Source organism: Cloeon dipterum, chromosome 2, assembly GCF_949628265.1.
Source record: "Cloeon dipterum chromosome 2, ieCloDipt1.1, whole genome shotgun sequence".
Classification (NCBI taxonomy): domain Eukaryota; kingdom Metazoa; phylum Arthropoda; class Insecta; order Ephemeroptera; family Baetidae; genus Cloeon; species Cloeon dipterum.
Window position 1 is genome coordinate 27,645,763 of NC_088787.1, and position 20,157 is coordinate 27,665,919.

The 20,157-nt window shown below is 40.0% G+C and overlaps 2 protein-coding genes across 3 annotated transcripts; one reads left to right on the forward strand and one right to left on the reverse strand.

Moving 5' to 3' along the window:
* Positions 1 to 258: 258 nt before the first annotated feature.
* On the forward strand, positions 259 to 15,738 carry LOC135938051 (protein gooseberry-like). Of its 2 annotated transcripts, XM_065481553.1 has the most exons (9): positions 259 to 432; positions 2,323 to 2,495; positions 2,998 to 3,128; positions 5,179 to 5,232; positions 5,419 to 5,522; positions 8,541 to 8,740; positions 9,325 to 9,496; positions 10,643 to 10,833; positions 12,800 to 15,738. In XM_065481553.1, the coding sequence occupies exons 1-9, from the start codon at positions 369 to 371 to the stop codon at positions 13,088 to 13,090; spliced, it is 1,380 nt and encodes a 459-aa protein (XP_065337625.1). In that variant the 5' UTR covers positions 259 to 368; the 3' UTR covers positions 13,091 to 15,738. The 2 variants fall into 2 exon arrangements, with proteins under 2 accessions (XP_065337625.1, XP_065337626.1); XM_065481554.1 differs by lacking the exon at positions 5,179 to 5,232 and having other exon boundaries at positions 260 to 432; positions 12,800 to 15,737.
* A 134-nt stretch (positions 15,739 to 15,872) lies between these two features.
* LOC135938049 (uncharacterized) lies at positions 15,873 to 20,104 on the reverse strand. The gene is made up of 4 exons (XM_065481545.1): positions 19,170 to 20,104; positions 18,415 to 18,684; positions 17,277 to 17,669; positions 15,873 to 16,949 (listed from the first exon to the last, which is right to left on the reverse strand). Exons 1-4 carry the CDS (start codon positions 19,959 to 19,961, stop codon positions 16,797 to 16,799), a joined length of 1,608 nt encoding a protein of 535 aa, XP_065337617.1. The 5' UTR covers positions 19,962 to 20,104; the 3' UTR covers positions 15,873 to 16,796.
* Between the last annotated feature and the right edge of the window lie 53 nt (positions 20,105 to 20,157).

The window sequence follows — 20,157 nt, forward strand, 5'->3', positions numbered from 1 at the left end:
TCTAAAATATTACAGGTCCAGGAGTAATCCACAATTAGTAGTATAAAGATTTTCACTTGCGATTCCACAGGTGCTGTTACACAAGATCGAGATGAAAGGCTGCTTTGATATCCAACGATATAAAAAGGGGGATGGACAATCGGACGCTCACCAATAGCAGCAATGCTGGGAGGTGGAGCTAAACGATTCAACGGCACAGCCATATGCCTCCTGAGGCAGCACGGGCGGCTGTGCGCTGATCTCGGGCAGATTCCTCGAACAAGAGCAGAGTCGGTTGAGTGCTACCTGCAAGCGAGGACCTACTCGGAGTTACAGTCCCGAGTGCGGCGTTTCCAACAAACTTTTGCCTAGGGAACTGAGTGCGTGCGATGACAGTGACCAACTTCAACATGATGCGTCCATGTTTTTCTGCCGGTGGATATCCTTTCCAAGGTGCGTAAATCTCTCGATTTTCCATTTTCATTTTCTACATTTTTTTATTTCACAAAATTTAATACAACCTGTAGCCTGTGACATGGTCAGTTTATTTAATACATGTTGGCTCAGCAGTATATTTGATCAAATTACTACTACCCTCTGATTCTCGGCTGCCCACCCAAACAGGCGCGTGTGGGAATAGTTAATTACAGCCTTCAACACAAATTGCTACCTACCTGCGCCCGCTTAATTCAAGAAGCATTCATTAACCGACGCGGCCAAAGCACTCGCGGTCCAGAAGCGTTAAATTTACGTTCGGTAAATTATACACGCGCACAGTGTTCGATTGTTTGGTTTACGCGGGCTTTAGTTGGATTTTGGATTGTCCTACACAAATTAAATATTGCTACAACTGTATTTCAGAGTAGAAAAACTTGAAGAATTCGTACTGTTTGAAGTATATAATATTTATCACTTCATATATTATTACTTACTTGGTATGTCAGGCAAAGTTTTACTGACTGTAAAGTTACGCTCTCCATAGAACTCAATTTTATTTGTGTAACATCCTATTTAGTGAGTTTTTAAGAACTGCGTGTGTCTATTAGGCAGTTAAAAATTTCAGGCTTTCTGCATATATACTATTATGCGCCCTGGAAAGTTGGTCTTAATTTAAATCTCTTACAGAATCCGCAGTCATTATTTACGACCGTAGAGTTCTGACAAACCTGTGAAAAAATTTGATTTAACTTATGAATAAGCCAGCCTTTAATTAAACATAGCATTTTTCTGTCTTCAATTACTGCTTTATTAGCTTTTTTATCCAGATATACTATCTTATCTCGTATTATTATTGAAATATATATATTTTAAATTAAAAACATTGGTCAGTAACTATTTACCTCTAAATTTGGTGCGAATAGGGTTCATCCCCTAATTTGGCCCGTGTCCTTCACGCCTAAATTTAGGTGATAATAGCAACACCCTTACAAAATTAAACCACGGAAAATTACCTTATAAGGATTATTCAAGAAAATTCTATTCAATAACAATATTCTTTTGTTTGCCAACAACAAAAAAGAGGTTTTTTCTAAGGTTAATCGTTTCCCACTAATTTTTCTCTAAATCTGATGATTATGAGCGTAACCATACATATATCGAAACTGTGTGGTCTTATTCTCAACTGTAAAATTCACAAAGTTTTTTTTAGCAAAACAGAAATAATACTGTTACCCATTTTTCCCTCCGTAGATTCCAAAGCAATGAAATCTCTATATCAAACGCAAAATTACAACCAAATATGCTAAAATGTGCCTACTTTTTTTCTCTAAATGATAAAAAGTTTGAAAAGTTTGTATTTCACGGCACATATTTTGGAACAAATAGAAAAGTGTCACTTTACTTGTATTTATTCTTTTTTAAAAAATAATGTATGTTGATTAAATTTTCTTACCGCCCAGCAAAAGCTTAGGAAAGAATAATATTATTACTTCAATGCTTTGGAACCAAAATTTTCTGTGCTGCAGTGCGGTTCTTAACCAACAATGTTAAACGTGATTTTCACACATACCATCAGACATTTCAGAAAACAAATAATATACATATATATGTGCTGCTGGAATAGTTACACTTGACTATAGAAAAGGACTAGAAGTCGGAAAGTTCATTGCACTGCAGTAAGGAATTTTGTGGACAAGAATTTCTAGCTGCTGCTTGGGAGTTAATGGTTCATTTTTGACAAAGGGAAAAGGGAGAAAACTTATGTGCATGCTGTGCATTCAGGTGACAGGTAAATATAATATTTTCTGCTATTAGTGCAATATAGATTGTTCCCTCCTATGCAAACTGTCAAACTTTGGAAGATGTCACAGTAGGATTCCAAAATATTTGTTCCATTTATTACAGGCCAGGGTCGTGTGAACCAACTGGGTGGCGTGTTCATCAATGGTCGTCCGTTGCCGAACCACACTCGTCTCAGGATTGTCGAGATGGCTGCTGAAGGAGTGCGACCGTGTGTAATTTCGCGCCAACTCAGGGTGTCACATGGCTGCGTCTCCAAGATCCTCAACAGATATCAGGTGAGAAGCATTAGGCAGCGCGATAATTCTACGCAATTGCATGAAAGTAAACCGATTAAGATATATTTATGAACTCTTAAATGGCATGGCCTGTCATTGGGAAATAATAATTGCGTGGAATTTTGAATCATGATGTTTAAAATTCAAATTTTACCGTAAAGGAAATTACAAATTATTAATAGTTATTAATGAGTTAAGTAGGCAAATAAATTTTTTAATCACATTTCACTGGGGCAGCGGCCATAGCCCGTAGCTCCGTTCATTAACGCAAATTTTGGTGTTAGAAAATAAATTAAAATTCAACATTTTGTTGGAGGTCATGGGCAATCGCCACTTCCACAGCAATTTGTGATTACTCCAACAATAAAGTCGAGATTAAAAAATAAAAACACAGTGTGAAATGAGGTTTTCTTAATAAATATTGCAACTTAAAATCCACAATGGCTTCAATTTAAAAAGTTGTCATCGCAATAAATTACAATGACCATTCTTTGCTCTTCAGGAAACTGGCTCGATAAGACCTGGAGTGATTGGTGGCAGCAAGCCCCGAGTTGCCACGCCAGACGTCGAGAGAAGGGTTGAGGAATACAGACGAGATAACCCTGGAATGTTCAGCTGGGAAATAAGAGACAAGTTAGTAGATTTCAATTATTTCAGTTGATTTTTAAAAGAGTGCTTATTACATTTTTTCATAAGACCACCGCTTAAATAATTAGACTAATCCAAAGTAGAGTTTAGCACTTACGAACGGATCAAGCTTAATATCAAGAATTTAAATCCCGAAACTTGAATGCCATGCACATTAACTTATGGTTAGTTGACACTTTTGGTACTGGCTTATTATTTTCCTTTGGAGACTTTATAAATCACAAAAATGTGCGTATCGCATCCGCACTATAGACATAATATGCTTTAATTGTGATTAGTTATGAATGCCGGCAGGTTTTACTGCAAATTGTATTGTTTCGTTACTTGCCTTTGTTTACTAGGGTAGCTCGTATTTTTGTCTTGTATTAAACATGTTTTTATTTTACAAAACGAATTTATAACTATTTTATTATGCTGCAAATAAACGAATCCACGCATAAAACGCGATACCTCGGTAATTAACCTTTTGGGGAGCGCGCGGTGATTATCATAGAAATAGCCTCAAAGTTACGAGACGAGTTTTTCGCGTCGCCAAATTGGCCGCAAAAGTTGTTGCTTGGTGTGCAGAGAAATGCTAATGTTTGACAGCGTATGCGCGTAATAATAACAATGTATAATAAAGAGAGCGTCGTCGTGTTGAGATAATGTTACAAATTTTTATTAAAACATCCGCGAGGCTTGATTAAATGTCGGAAATGATAATATTATTATGATAATAGTGATCAGCGCGGCGAGTGAGCGAGCGGGCGCGCAATTACGCGAATAATCAAGCCCTGTGATCTTATCGGCCGCTCATTATTCTATTTATATGGGAAAATCGACGCCGAGCCGCGTCTAATTTGAATTTCAAATTTATTGCTCTCTTTGTCAGCTTGCTGCGGCAAGCCTGCGCTTTCTTTTTTGCTCACAGCGTGAAAAGGTTTATCTCTCTTGGCAAATGGTCACGCGTTTCATCGCACTTTTGATCTTATCGAAATCATTTTTCACAGCTCGTTAGTGCATTGCACACAAAGCGACTTTTGTTTTCTCCGCACAGATTGAACACCTCGTTTAATGGTTTAATTTTATTGAGTGCGTCGCTCTAGCTCCCTTTGATTGGGCTTGCCTCCAAACATAATAAACTCCAGCAATTTTTAATGTTGAGAATATTTTCCTCGTAAAATTGTTGTTTGGTTAGTAAGTCCTATATTTTAAGGCCTTGACTTCTCACAATGTTTGTTGATCCATAAATATGGCAGTCCATAAGACTCAAAATATTTTCATAGACATGATTTTTTACCAACAAAAGATTTAAATACAAAGGCAGTAAAAAAGAGATAATTTATCAGTATGCCACTGGACAGCAATAACGATAATTTATTTTACCTTTTTTTGTTCATGCTGATACTTTTACTTTCGTTACGATGTGCAAAGAACACACGCTGTACACCCCTGGCGTGACACACATTTTTTTAGAATTTTTAATACAAATCCAATCGGCTGATGGCATGTTCTCTTACCACCCTTGTACTCGCGTGGGCTAAAGATTTATTGCCTGCTCTGACAAGCTAGACAAAAAGGGATGCTGCAGGGTAAAATATATCCTGCGCTAGAATTTTCTCTTCCATGGGATATCCAGAGGGAGACTTCCTGTACATTGAACATCCATGAAAAGACACTGTCCAGGGGGTTTCTGTGCACCATTGTGGAGAAGAGACTTTCTCAACAGATTTAGCCTTTTTTTTCTCGAAACTGTCAAAATAATTTGTTTGTTTTGTCAGCAAGCGCAGCTTTGAATCCACTTTCAATGCAACAATGTAGCGCGCCATGATAATGACTCACTCACTTTTACTCCAAGATTGGGTTTTCACTCTTTGCTTAATTTAACGATTCCTGACATGTACTCGGCAGAAAGTACTCTATCTTGACACCTTTCTAACTAAATCATAGCGTATTCCCATGACAAGTAGTGCATTTTGAAGGATTTGAAATTCGATATAGAATCATTATAATTATTTATACTATCGGACGATTCCTAAAAACACGTATTTTTCAGTGACAATCAACCTCAGGTTCCCGTCTTCTCGGCATTGATTGATGCCGACGATAAGTAAGTAATTGTACAAAAAGACGTCTCCCAAAGACTCATAAAACAAAATGACGACAGTCGAGTAGAACCACAAAACATTTTTTTTACTTATTTAGAGAGGGTCTTCTCAAATTTGTCGGTTTTCGGCTAGGTGACTTAGCTAAAGAAAAAATGGGTGACGTTATGCCTTGCCGTTATATTTTCCAGATTGATCAAGGACGGAACATGCGATCGCAGCAACGCACCGTCTGTGAGCGCGATTTCAAGATTGCTTCGCAGCAAAGACGGTGACAGCGACAGAAAACACGATGGTGAGTGCAACCGTTTGATATATAATCCCGCGTCTTCATTTTTTTCATGTTCTCGCGGTCTCTTCAAAAGGTGATAAAAAGAGTCATTGTTTCCAAAGTTTGACAAGCGGCAACCGTGCGTGCTGTGGAAGTAAAATATTTGCTGTAAAAGTGACACATGGGGTGTGTGTGCACTGATCCTTTTTTACTTCCCTCAAAGCGGCACGAATGAAATATGTTTCTTCCGTTTCTCCTCACCAAGCGTAGTTTCCTCCCTTGGGTATTGTCATCTCGCTTTATAAAAATAGTTTGCTCAGCTCTTCTTCAAACGATGTTGCCGCCGCCACTAATTGAAAGGGCGCTGTCGCTTACCACCACAATTGTTAATATAATTAAGACAAATGATTTTGCAATTCGCATCCTACAACTGCCAACCACTACAAAAGAGCGCTTAAGCGGTTTGAAGTTATTAATATCTCTTTTGGCACTTGATACTCGTCCTTCCGAGAGCTTGATTGATCTTTTAAGTGAGCGCAGATCAAATACTCTAATTATAGAATGAGAATGGTTTATATTAGGCTTTAAATATTTACAAATTTGTTTGACATCATTTGGTAATTTACAATTAAAACTAATGTGCAATGAATTTTATACCTCATTTAAGGAGCGTCAATTGAATAGGATATTATATATTTATTTGCTCATTGTTTATTTTTTTATGTACGACTTCAGTTGTAAATCATGTGTACAAAAATGACAGGTCCTGAATCTGTGTTAAAAAATTAAGATATCTGAAAGATTTATTTTGATATTTAAGAACCCTCAAAGATATGGAAAATTTATTTAAATTAGCGTCAGTAAAAAGCCTTTAAAATCGTGGGAATAAAATTGGAATCCGTGGCTACGAACATTTAAATTTTCTCCTCGTCTCATTAAATCAACGCACACACACAGGCATTTTGCTCTATTTTTTCTCGCGCCTCTGTCGGCAGCACCGAAATTATCCCGCCCGCCGAAGATGCAAATTATAATAATCATTGAACTCGCCGCCGCCACTCGGTATAATACGCGATGAAAAGTGCGCGAATTTTATTACCTGCGTTTAGTTGCTGCTCTCGATTGTAATTTGTCTTAATTCACCTAATAATTGAGCTTTCCTCCGATCTAATTAGCGAAAAATATGCCCAGATCACTTTATGGCCGAACGTGGCCGGAATAATTGCATAATGATCAGTGGAATTAAAATTCTCTAAAAATTTTCTCTGAACCTGAGAGAATTTTTGGCGCTTCGTAAAATTATATAGGACACCCTTTTGTTACAAATCATGTGCGTGCCTGAGTTTCGTGATGAACTAGCTCTGATTTACCTTTAAATTTATTACCAGCACGTTTATTTCCGAATAAATAATGTTTCAAATATTTCAGAATGTTTGTATCAAAATAGGCAGTAATTTTTAAAATTCGAAGCCATTGTCAAGTTTTCAAATGATTTATTGTCCTTTCTCATTTGTTATGTTGAGCCTTTGCAAAAGTTTCCCCATTGATGACTGGAAAGAATCAGTCGATGGCAGTTTCACTTCCTGCGATCGATTGTTGTTAAACTTTCGGGTCACGAAATGAGCACCACCCACGAAACACAATGCCAATTATATCGGGTGCAGTTTTTCAATCGGCTATTTCGTTGTTTGATTGGCAAACGACAAATAAAGCAACAACGCGCCGCTCGGGATATAGAGTGACTGACTCCATTTTCTTTGTTGACAGGTGTTTTTCACGCTCCGTCGCGTTTACCCAACTATAACGTACAATATTGTGGGTTTTGTAACGACCGCAGCCGCACATTTTCTCCGTGACACACATTGTTGACGGCGAAATTTTTTATTGCGTTAAATAGACATTTTGCCCACTCGAAGGTTCTTAATAGGGTTAGCAGATTATATTTCGGGAAAGCTATTCGGGCGTGTTTTTCAATCTGCAGGTGTGAGTAAGGAGGAAAAAAAGCAGTGATCTTCTCACCGCCAGACACCATCTCAGGCAAATAATAATTACTCTTTAGGCGCGATCGGTGTGGCCTGACAAGGAGGATCGTCTGAGGATGAATTTTTCTCGAGCCACAAATCGATCAGCTATTCAGTTGCCACGAGCGCTGCTTTTTGTTCAAATTACGTTCGAATTTTTTATCAGTCTCGAATCAATGCGTGATTGGATTCGTTTGAATTACATTAACAAAAAGTTAATATTAGGCTTGTTAGACTCTCCTTGGGATTGGGCGCCGCGCCGTTGAGTAACTAAGCTGGAATTAACGATCAAACTGCCCCAGGGCGAAAGATTTTTTCTCGCGAGGACCACCGTGCTGCTACAGCAGCGCAAAACGTCGCTTATTGTGTCAACCTGCCCTGCAACAAATTGGCCGTGCGCCATTAATTAAAAAGCAGCCGCGTGCTTATTACATGTGAACGGAACTGATTTTTTGCTGCTGCGATTTTCACGCCCTCTTCATAAATTTTAAAGCTCATACTCTTGAGTTGACAGCTGAAAAAACTTCTGAAATTGCTTTTCGCAAATTTCAATCGTGCCACTTGAAAGTCGCGAAACTTTCTGCTCGCCTCGTTTGCACGTCACTCATTTTTTGACAGATTTTTTGCAGCGCTTGATTTAATTTCCTAGTAACAGTACCGTCGCCAATTTTCCTCTAGCTGGGTTAATTTCTTCACTTCTCACGTTCCAAATTGGCTTTGGCGGGCTTAATTTTCCAGCGGCGTGAGAAACTGTCCCGATAGACAGTCAATCGAAGCGAAAACCAAACAGAGACTCTCTCGCGCGAATTACAAGCTGCGCGGTGCAAACAAAGTGCGTTCAACGAGCGTGAAATTACCGTGCGCGAAAATTACTCCGCTTGCAGTGCATCTTCGGTAATAACTCAATTAATTGACTCGATTCTAATAAACACAGCCGCTCGGGTGAATTGCATTACGCGCGCTGCAATTGCGCGATTTTCCACAGCAAGGAATAAAAAAGTCGCCATCCTTTTGCTTGCAGGCAAAACGTCTGATGATGCCTCCGACTGCGACTCGGAGCCAGGAATCACACTAAAGCGCAAGCAGAGGCGCAGCAGGACCACATTCACAGCGCCCCAACTCGATGAGCTCGAGAACGCCTTCAGCAGAACCCAGTACCCTGACATTTACACCAGAGAGGAGCTGGCGCAGAGAACCAAACTCACTGAGGCTAGAATACAGGTTAATGAGATGGATTATTCTATAATTATTTTTCGCAGGTAGCATTTTTAAATTAACGGCGAAATTAAACTACTTTAATAGTACATTTAAAGCGTGGTCGTTCCATCTAAATATTCTCGTGATAAAATAAAGTGCAGGTCTTGATTAAATGGATCAAAAAATGCTCCCAAAATAATTTGAAGTGTTTTAATAATCTAATTTTAAAATTATTTAACCAGAAGAAACTTACCAATTTCTTCGGGAATTCTCCCCTTGTTTTGAACCATAACTACAACGTAATCAAGAAATCCATTTAGATAAAGTTCGTAAATTTGGAATTACCTAATAAATTCTAACATGAAATATGTTACAATATATTTATAACTCATTCTGGTATCTTAAAAATATCGGCGAGCGCCGGTTAACATCTTTATATTTTTACTGAAACTTATTTACCATCACGTACAACTCCCCTTAAACCTTCAAAAAAAGATTTATCATTTTAAGCATCCCTTTAATGTTGTGAGCTACATAACCAACACGTCCACACAATGTTCCCATGTGTGTTGTTCAGAAGGAAATTGAATTTCTCTTTTGTTGCGCAGGTTTGGTTTAGCAATCGTCGTGCTCGTCTCCGGAAACATGTGGCCAGCAACGCCAGCTCATACCCTTCCATGGGTCTTCCGATGGCTTCTTACTCGGCCTCCGGCGCTGGGACTTACATGCTCCCACAGGCGCTGCAGACCGACGCATCATTCTCTGTTCCAACCCCTCCAGGTAGGACTTTTTTATTTACACGAAGAATTTATTCGATTGGAAATTCTGAAAATTGCATAATTATGTTGCTTTTTGAAACAATATTAATCGAAGCAAATTTACTACGTTAAATTTATAGGCGGAAATTTTATTTATTTATTTTATTTATTTCTTATTTTACAAGCCAATTTATCTGTTTTTAATTACACTTTAAAATTTGTTTGTGCAACCTCTTCTCTAAGTTTTGTATCGTTTTCCACGGCTGATTGACTTACTTTTTACAATACTGCCCCTTCGAGCTGTTCAGAACCTTGATGTGGCGATTAATAACAATGCATAGAGCTATGTGAAACACGCGTATGAGTTGCAACAGGTGCTTCAAGGTGTCGGGGAAAATATTGAAGAATTTATTTCCTACACACGAGATATTGTGGTGTTACACAAAAGAAAGGTGACGCGCGTAGTGGGAGGTGTCTCGGTTCTTGGCACCTGAATTACGCTGACCTTGAGTCTGATAATTTTTTCTCGCGCGGCTCCAATGGACGCGGAAAGAAGTTCACCCTTCCACTTTGAAAAAATAGAATATTCTGATAATTCCCAAAATTCTCAACGTTTGTCGTATTATTCGTAAGGAATGTCAACTTTTTTTAATCAGCCGCCCGTCTACTGGCAAATTCCATTAAGCCTCCTGTTAAAAAACTGATGCTGAGATTGCCTGAAGGCAGCTAGTCAGCTCTGCCATTGTTCTCTTGTGGCATGATATTCGGTTTGAATAATATAACCTGGCAGCCGCCTGGTGAAAAATATTGTGGAGACGTTGGAGGAGGCAGTGCATCTCACACCAACTCTGCTACCACTAGAAGCTATTACCCGAACGAATCGCCATTTGTTCCAGTCATTTGACAGTTTGCCGCTTTGTTTTCGAAAGCATATATGCGATGGGTGGTCTAAACACAAGCATTCTTTACCGCTTTTACAACCACTCACCACACAGGAGACCAACCAGCTCCTTACTCTATTCTCTTCTCACGTTTTCTAAGTTTCAATGGCATTCCTTTGCATCATTAAGCGCAGGCAAAATCTTGACTTTTGGTTGCCTGTCAGGAATATTTTAATAGAAAATTCCTTCAGTGCTTGTTTTGAACCGTGATTTCTGTCCTGTCCCAGTGACTGAGAGCCTGTATCCGTCGAGCCAGAGCACAACCATGACCAGCATGACAGGCCTGGGAAGCCCTGTGGAGTCGAAACCGGCGCCGACCACCTCGTCTGCGATCACTTCGTCCTCGTACTCATCGGGCCTGCCCACCAGCTCCATCATGCCGAGCTCGTACGCGCCGCCGTCGTTCATCTCATCTCAGGTAAATATTGAAATCGCTTCTTCTGGTTTTTGACGGAAACCGCAGCCAAATCGTGACTCTTTACAATTTCCAAAGTCGACGCCATCATTTTTTCCACTCGACTATCATCATCGAGCGCACAATACATAACTCTGTCCGACAAAACGCGCCGCTACGTGTGCTTGGGTCGTTTGATTTGTTCCCCGTGCAGCAGTTGTGCGTCCTCCACGCCGAATACAAATGGAGTTTTCCCTGAAAGGCGTCACGCATCGTGAGAGTCAACTGCACATGATGTATATTCATTCTCTGGCCGCGCCGCCAGACGCAGCCATGCAAAACGGCGCCGCTCTTTCTCCTCTCTAACTCACTTGCTCGCGCTGCTCCGACGGTCATTATTATTTTCCTATTAATAATGCGTTTTTTCCAACACGCAAGTTTACACAGGAAATGGCCGTTGCGGAAGTGCTTTCGGCGTGAACACAGCGTGTGGAACGGATTATCCATCTCTCTCGCTATTGATTCCCCTTTGTTCTTTGTATCTTGCGGCCATAAAGGATGTCGATCGAAAATGCAATAGGTTCGCTCGGGGCGTTGTAAGCTTGCTTTTCCACCACAGCTGCAGCCCGAATGTTCCTAGTTGTTGCATGTTGCAGGTTTAGCGGGCCATTGTCATGGAATTTACACTGCCGTATGCAAGCCCGCGTGACACAAATGTCAAGCATGTTGCATACTGCCCTTCAAAATCGAGTGCAGAATAGCGAAACATTAAAATTATTTTGGGATGCCTCAACTAAAAGGCTACAGAATCTGACTAATTTTGCTAATTCAGTACAGATATTGTTAAAATCAGTCTGTGTGGAATCGCTCATTCATATTTTCGGAACTGTATTAAATAATAAGATAATTCAAAATGGCCACTTGTAAAATTAGGGTCAGTAAACTTTTTACCTTTCGGTAACCGATGTTTAAATTTTTTAAATCGACTCAGGAAAGTTAATCTGCTGAAATTAAAATATAATTTAACAACGGTAATGGTGATTCTATTTACGCCTAGTTCAAAAATTGTATTCTAGTAGCTGCCTCGGGTCATGATTAAATTGCAACTAATTCGTGTTTATATTCTAAAGTTTTTAATTTAAAACTTGCCATTCTGGTTAGCAAATAAATAAATTGTATTTTATAAGAAGCGAGCAAACACTCTCTTTCCACCTGTTGCTCGGCACAACTCTACTTTTCGTCTTGGCGAGTCAGCAAAGCGATTCTTTTTGCTCGCAACTTTCACTTTGCAGGAGCGGCAAAAAGACAGAAACTCCCACGCTGCAGCCCGGTTGCACAACCGTACCGCTGTAGTGGCGAACACGTGCAGTTGCAAAACGCTGCAGCCGGACAAAAACGAAGAGGGCCTTCGGTCCGCGCGAAATAAGAGAACAATGTGCTTTAGAAAGCGATTTGCTCGCGCTTTTTGTCTCCACCAATACAAATGACCTCTGGCTATGAAAATTCGATCCGTCATGTCATCAGAAAATCGGCCGAGATGTCACTCAAAATTGAATAGACCATTGTTTTGCAACTCTGCCGCGTTCTCCCACACAGACATCTTTTTTTGGGAAGGGAATCAATTTCGTGTTTTCGCGGAATGTTGGCTAATTCAGAGATGGAATTACCGTAATTTTTTATGAAATTAATTTAAAATGAACTGGATTTTAATAGTAAGGACCTTTCAGGCTCTTACAAAAAATTTAAATTTTGTGTAAAGAAATTTATGCAATCTACCTTTTTGTAAAATTAAATAATACTCATTATTGAAATTATTTCAGTCAAAAAATACTATCATTGAAAATCACATGAACAAAGAGCAAAAAACGACTTTTTTGTATTTTCATAAATGTCATGTGTTTTGAATATCTATATTTTTTTGCATTTTTTCAATCACTCGACTAATGTAAAATTAGCTATACGATGCTAATAATGACTAACAATGTTTCAGATGGCTCCAAGCCCGCACCAGCACTCAAACATGGCAAGCATGATGGGCAGCAACGCCAGTCTGGCCAGCAGTGGCGGCGCCTACGGCAGCCACGGAATGTCGCCGACCTCTGCCGGCGTTGCCGCCGTGGCTGAAGACAATGCCAACTGCTGGCCGCGCAACCACCTGCTCTCTCCTCCGTCTAGCTTGACCGGCGCCGCGTCCACGCCGTCCGCCTTTATGCCGTCCACGCCATCCACAACTAGCCGCACCAATCAGTTCACTTCCCTTTACCAAACGACATGGTACTGACCAGCTGCAAAGTTTCCTTTTGAATTACTTACTACTTTTAAAATCTTACCCATCAACTGATAGTATTTTGGCAGTAATATTCATTTTGTCTCATTTTATTATGAAGCAAAAGGAAAAAAAATATTAAAGCAGTAGGAGCATTTTGAGGATCTTCTACTGGCTACCCAATATCAGAGATGGCAAAAGGAGATCAATAATATGAATCGAAATGCTCATTAAGCTCAACAAGCTGGGAGGGGCCGATTCGCCTTTTGTTGGTTTTCGCATGAGGAACGAATGACTATCGTTTCAATAAAAAGACCTTAGTGCGGGGAGGCGAAAAGATGGCCATGATTGGGCCCAAGCTCCTCTGCGGCCAGTGGGGCCCCATGCTATCCGCTCAACGGTGTTCTCGGAACCAAGTGAGCTTATAGCCTAGGGGATGGCTGATCGGAGGTGAAAAAGACCCTCCTAACTAGCATGAAATTGGGGCACAGCAGATCTTTCCTGCAAAATGAAATGACTTTAAATGCGAACTTTAAAGAATCAAAAATGACTTGTAGGTTCAAAAATAAGCACAAAATTGGTTCGTGAAAATTATAACCTAGCAGCTTTGTGCCTTAGAGCGTGCCCTCTTGGAAAAACTTTTATAAAGATGTAAAATTATGTGAAATTGTGTAAAATCCCCCTTTTTGGGGAACTTTCTGGTTTTGCTACAGATAGCAAAATTTTGTATAAATATTCTTAAATATATTTACATATTGTCCCAGTCATTTTGGATTTGTTTAATAGAATTGTAAATCTTGTATATTTATATATCGCAACAATCAACTGTCTTCACATGCAGAGACAAAAATTATGTAGATAACTTAAACATGCCACCCAGTTCAAAACTGATATTTAATGTATTTAATGTACCATACGTACCGTATTACTTGACGTGAAGAACGAATTTCCCTGGAAAACCTTACATGGTTTAAACTGGAATTCTAAGGCGTTGAAGATATGCAAATGTACCCATATTTCGCGGCAATCACAGTTTTGACCAGCCCGTTGTCTCGCATTTTTAGGACATCCTCAGGAGTGTCAAGGCAATGGTAGATATTTGGGCATTTCGGGGATCTAATGCTGGCTACCCAATGTCAGAGATGGCAAAAGTGGTTACTTTAGTGACTCAAAATGCTCAAATAGCTCAACGAGCTGAGAGGCGCACCGGCGCCGACTCGCCACTTGCTGGTTTTCGCACTGTTCCAGCGGCTCTAGGGAAGTTGAACTGATGATATAGCCCAATCAAGAGGATTTGAAGGGCAAAGTGCCTTGAACTTAATTTTCTCTCATTGATAGATAATCTTTGACTTTGGAAAAAATCCATTATGGGGTAAATTTAATTATTAATTGATTTTAATTATTTGTAAATTTATATGAAACTGTACTAGACAATCCTCGTCGCGAAAAAATGAAATAGGGCTGCAGTTGATAGGCGAAACTAGTAGGCATAAATGAAACGACGACTTTTTTGCAACGAGGAATGTCCGAAATTTTCTTCTATTTATGAATCCTCGAGTGTCACGTTCAATCAAATGTGTATAGATACTATTAATTTTTTTCGTTGAAATAAGTAGTAGCAGCTACTTTGTAATTTATCAAAAAAGCCGAATTGCATTCATAATTCATTTGATTCAATCTTACTCAATTTTTTGCCAAGCAGCTAGGTGCTTAGTTAAAACGTGAATAATCTAGGGTGATTTTCCCATTTTGTAATAAAAACTGACTTTGTCTTTGTTACTTTGCAAAACTCAAATAGCAATTTTAACTTGGATGCCATGTTGGCCAATTTTGTGGCTGGAAAACTCTGAAATTTGTGGCGACCAAAAGCGTCAAAAGTGAATGCTCTTTCGGAGGGTTGAAGAACTCTCTTGATAACCGCTTGTAGAGCGTTTTTACCGAACGAGCTAGCGCTCGCTGCTTGATCAGTTTTGTGAGGGTAAGGGGTGTCGGGGCGAGACTCGCACCGATTAAAACACTCAGAGTTCTGTGAACGCCGTGAGAATATGAAAATGTATTTTATTTACTGCGCCGTCTAATGCCTTACAGCTATTGCACCCCTCCAGGGGGCGTTACTTGGAAAGTAATTTTGCTTTTCAAATAATTTATCTATATTTTATTAGGTCAGTAATTCTGAAAAGTAGATGTAATAAAGCTGCTGCCAGCTGGACATATTTGGTTCTTGTGGTCAGCCATAATTACCATGGCTTACTACGCCAAACGCTCTGGTTTAAGAGCGGAAAAAGTGCTAGAGAATAAATTTGCCTAAGCTCTTTTAAACTCAACTAAAAAAACACCAGTTAGCAAGCTGTCGGGTCCAAATCTTGCGGCTGCTGATTGTGAGGTGAGAAAAGTTGATACAAATTTTAAATGGTGCAAGTAGGCGATTAGCGAGTCGTCATGCACTTTGTACGTAACACTTGTTCCCTAGCATAGAAAAATCTTTTGTAAAATATGACAAATTATCCTTTATGTAAAAACAAATTTTTCCTAATCTCTCCTAATTCACGTTGTGTATTTTTGTAAATAAACTCTGCTGCCAGTATTCTATATGGTCTTGAATCTTCATTATAATTAGCTTGAATATTATTAGATTCACTGTGTAATATTGAAACAAATAAAATTTATAAATTAATTTTCCAATGCTTTTGTTCTTAATCACTTACTTGAAAATTTCAATATTTTCCCCCAAAAACTCTATTTTGGCAAAGCTATTTTGATATTCAAAAATGGGTATATAAGTTGTAAAAAGAGCAAGTTTTAAAAATGGCGACATTGTGTTTTTATTGACGCACGGCTCATTTCAGCGCACATTTCTCCGCATGAAACACTAGGTTTGATTTCACTCGAGTAACACTTTCACAATCATATCAGGTAGGAAGGACTTCATTCGAATTGTCCATCTTCTTCGTCAAAAAGTGAAACAATGGAGAACAACGAATTGGCACAAGAATCAACAGCTTGGGAGTCGAGATGCAGGATGCTCTCTCAAGTTTGATAAATAGTGGGCTGTGTGCTCATTACGTTCAGCTACACATTTAATCATTTAACTCCTCGATCTAAGCTCGTTTTACTTCTTACTTGTATTAGTATATATTTTTTTGATAAACTCTTATTCTGTTCTCAGCAACACAAGTTCATTCGTATCTCGGAACTAATAAAATGTATTGCCCCCGTCTATTGACATAAGTAGATTTTACATTTACTATAGGTATGATATATATCATATTCAAACAACTTACTGCCTCAATGGTTAGCTTTCCACAACTGAAGATAACAACGATAATCATCATATCACCAAAATGGATAATTATACAACACTCATCAAGAGGGGGAAAACATCCTGAACTTTAGGTAAAAGGATGAAACTCGTCGATGCAAAAATTGGAAAAATAAGAAAGCGCCCAAATTTACAAGAGATCTGGAGGCAGATAATTAGAGAATACAATAAAAATGTGTCAGAAGTTCAGCACAAAAATGGTTTGCTTTCCGGGATGTATAAAACTTGCAATTTGGAGCTAAGGAAAGTGGTGTAACATGACCGCTATGAAAATTCTTATAACAAACGATCCTCTCTTTGAGAAAGAGAAGCGAAAATATTCGATTGGTCAACTGCGTTTGCAAAATGAGCCAGGCGAGGGAATTGGAAATCCTGAGGACTTGGGTGCGATCACAATGGCGCTTACTTGGCAAGGCACACATTTCTGCCTTCTTCCTCCAGCTTTATTCTTTTCCGAGCGACCTCCACGTCTTCGTCACTTGCGCTTGTAGAACCAAAGTCGACTTTGTCCTGGCTTGTCCGGTGCGCTTGCGCCGCAGCATATTTTAACATCGCCTGCAACAATTTATTTACTAGACTAACAAACAGGGATAGTATTGGTCAGTACATTGTCTTGTTGATATAATGGTATGTTGACATAGAATTGTTTTTAAGTCTCATAATTCTTTCGCAAAATTAAACAAATTGGGCTTAAAAACGGGGGAAAAATGAAAATAAGTAATTGCTTTTAAATGGAGAACATTTTAAAATTTTTCAGTCTGACCAAGAGAAAATATCCAATATCTTATAATTTTGACCATAAAACTCAATAATTTCGTTTAGTAATTAAAATTGTTAGGCAAAATTAAATTTCAATAAATAATCCTAAGTTGAATGGCAAACCTTGTGTTTCTTTGGAAGATAGGTTTTTGGGTTGAACTCTCTGGCAGGTTCCTGCTCGGCGGCCATTTCCATGAGGGTCGGCTCGACAATGCTGGCGACGGCGGCCACCGTCTCGACTGTGTCGGCCGCCTGTTGCTGCATGGCCTGTGGCCGGCTCAGGTGTTGCAGCTTGTCAGCGGCCACCGGCGTCAGTCCTGGCGCGTTGGCACTCATATACCCGTTTGTAAGGTACATCTCCGCCATGCTGTTGACCACGGGCTGGAGGATAGGCGCCGGAGCAACCATTACCGGCTCATACTTGCGGTTCTCGCCATCGATGATTTGTGCGATGCGCTCGAATTTGTCGTCCAACATCATGCAGTTCTGTTTCAGTTCGTCCCGCAAACATTTTATCTAGAAAAATTTGAGGTATGAACTATACTAAAAAGAGAAAACAAAGCGAGAGATCATTCAAAAACTGGTTCAAATTCAGCTAACGTCTATTTAATTTTAAAATTAGTCGGTTAAAGTTTAAATTATATTCGTGTCTGACTTTAAAAATTTTTCACCAACATCACTGAGTAAGACTCTTTATTGGCAGCATGGCAGAAAGTCACAGACTTTATAGTGAAACAATTTTTTGAGCTTAAAACTACTTTTAAATTCATGGGATCAACGATATACAAAAAGATTTGCTTTAAAATAATGGTTTGTTGTCTCTAAGAAGAGATAGGTTTTTTAGGGGGATTATTTTAACTACCACTTATTCTGTGATGCTTTGGCATAGGTGATGACGATTATAAAAAGGGAAAGGATTGTTTAATTTCAACAAATTTTCAACTGATTTTATCTTCTTATTGTTAAAATGCAGATAATGCGTTGCTTTGTTGTTTTGTAAAGACGCTTTCCTGTGCCTCTTTTTTGGTAGTTAAACCATTTATTACCATTTCCGTAATTGTTTCTTAAAGGGACACTGATCTACCAATAAAAACATACAAAAAACGATTTTTTAATCATCTAATTACATGGGTGACCAGTTAACAGAATCTCCAAAGGGTCAGGAGATTCACCCCATAAGTGTTTTACTTTTTTAAATGTTTAAAAATCATAATTTACATGTAGTTTTTTTTTAGTTTAGTTTGGTGAATTGAAAAATTACCTTTCTTGCAGCTAGTTCAAGGTCCAACTTGAAAAAGTTTTCAAAAGTGTTCTGCGTTTGCTGGAAGATATATTTTGACGTCGCAGTTAGCGCCTTGATTTCCTGCATGATCATTTCCTGCCTAAGCTCTCTCTCGCGTTCTTCGCTCATCTGCCTTTCTTTCTCGCAATTCAGGTTGTTCTTCAGAGCTTCATAGAAATTGACGTCCTTAAGCGTTTTCGATATGATGCCGCGCAGAATGGACGGGTCTTTTTCCCCGCTCACCAGCTCCTGAAAAATGGAAAATATTAGCATCAGCAAAAAAATAAAACTTAGCAGGGTCATTGTATTCTCAGTAGATAATCATAAAGAGTAACTTTTTTTGGGATTATCTATTTTGTTTAATATTTAGTTTTTGACAAACTCAAAATTAAAAAAGGGGAAATTAATATATTTTAATAAGTAGTTTATCTATAGTGAATTCTAAATGCAATCATGTCTGCAAAAAATTAAAATCGCAAACATTTTCTATCAGAGTTTCTCTCAAATAATAAAAACATAATTTTGGAAGGCCGTTTCTATCTGGAACAAAAATTTTAAATACAAGAAAATTAACTATCACGGTTTTTTTTGATAACTTTTTCCCCTATTTGAAGTAATTTTACTAATAACAAAAATACTAAAACACCTTAAAAAATTCAGCAAGAGAGGAATATGCAAGCTTTTGCATTTCCCTAAAAAAATGTTAGTTTTGCACCCTGATTGTAAGAGTGTACCTGAAACTTTTTTGAGCGGCGTATACATTTCTCGACCAGGGTTGAGGTGACCGCCGGCGAGTTGAGCATCTGCTCCCTCTTGGTGAGCGGGGTGCCCCGCATGATGGACCCGAGGATGGGTGACGAGATGGGCTCCAGCGTGGCCTTGGTGGTCAGCGTGTGCATGGAGCGCGAGGGCGCCTGCTTCGGGGCAGTAGTGGCGGGGGCTGGCGTCGGCGGCGTGATGGACACCTCCTTACTGACCATGGGCAGCGCGCTCTCCATCACGATCTTTACGGCGACGGAGGCCGCGTCGGGGGCCTGCTGGGGAGGCGGCAGTGGGGTGGCCGGGGGCGTGACCAGCACCTGCACGAGCGGTGCCGGGGGACTGGCCGCTGCGACGGCGATGGACTGCTGCTGCTGCGGCTGCTCGCCCTTGATCGGAATCAGGGTCGGAGGGCTCGGTTGCTGCTGCGGAAGGACGCGTACCGCGTCCGCTGGCTGCTCCTCGGACGGACGCTTGCGCGACTTGCGCTTCAGCGCACTGAAGTAGACGGGCACAGCGTAGGCCTTGATGCGGACGCACTGGCCCGTCCGGTCGATGTCCGACTCGTCGAAATGCATCGAGCAGATCTTGGCGTTGGCGTTCGGCTCCCAGGTCGCACTGCGGCCGCCGCGTTCGCGCAGGATCTTGATCCACTCAGCACGCGTCACCTTCGTTGGGAACTGATGCAATGTGACCTTACGGCCCGAATCGTCGTAGTCGGGGTTGGTCGAATTGCTGCTGCACCCCTTCACCACGCAGTTGGGCATCGCGGCAACACTTCCGACACGATTTCCGCCTGCACGTGTCCGCTCCGGCTCTGCCCTTTTCGCTCTCTCGGCCTCTTCGTTCGCTTATTTTTCCTTAAAAGTCCAAGACGTCATCACAACATGGCGCACCTCGCACGGCTCGTAATCCAAGACCGAAGGACGGAAATTATACTCGATCGCTTCGCAGCTTCTCCGC

Coding starts and splice junctions, on each gene's coding strand:
- LOC135938049 (XM_065481545.1), bottom strand. CDS start 19,961: ATGCCCAACTGCGTGGTGAAGGGGTGCAGCAGCAATTCGACCAACCCC. Junction 18,685..19,169: donor GCCGCTCAAAAAAGTTTCAG/GTACACTCTTAC, acceptor TCCATTTTTCAG/GAGCTGGTGAGCGGGGAAAA. Junction 17,670..18,414: donor TTGAACTAGCTGCAAGAAAG/GTAATTTTTCAA, acceptor AAATTTTTCTAG/ATAAAATGTTTGCGGGACGA.
- LOC135938051 (XM_065481553.1), top strand. CDS start 369: ATGACAGTGACCAACTTCAACATGATGCGTCCATGTTTTTCTGCCGGT. Junction 433..2,322: donor CGGTGGATATCCTTTCCAAG/GTGCGTAAATCT, acceptor CATTTATTACAG/GCCAGGGTCGTGTGAACCAA. Junction 8,741..9,324: donor TCACTGAGGCTAGAATACAG/GTTAATGAGATG, acceptor TTTGTTGCGCAG/GTTTGGTTTAGCAATCGTCG.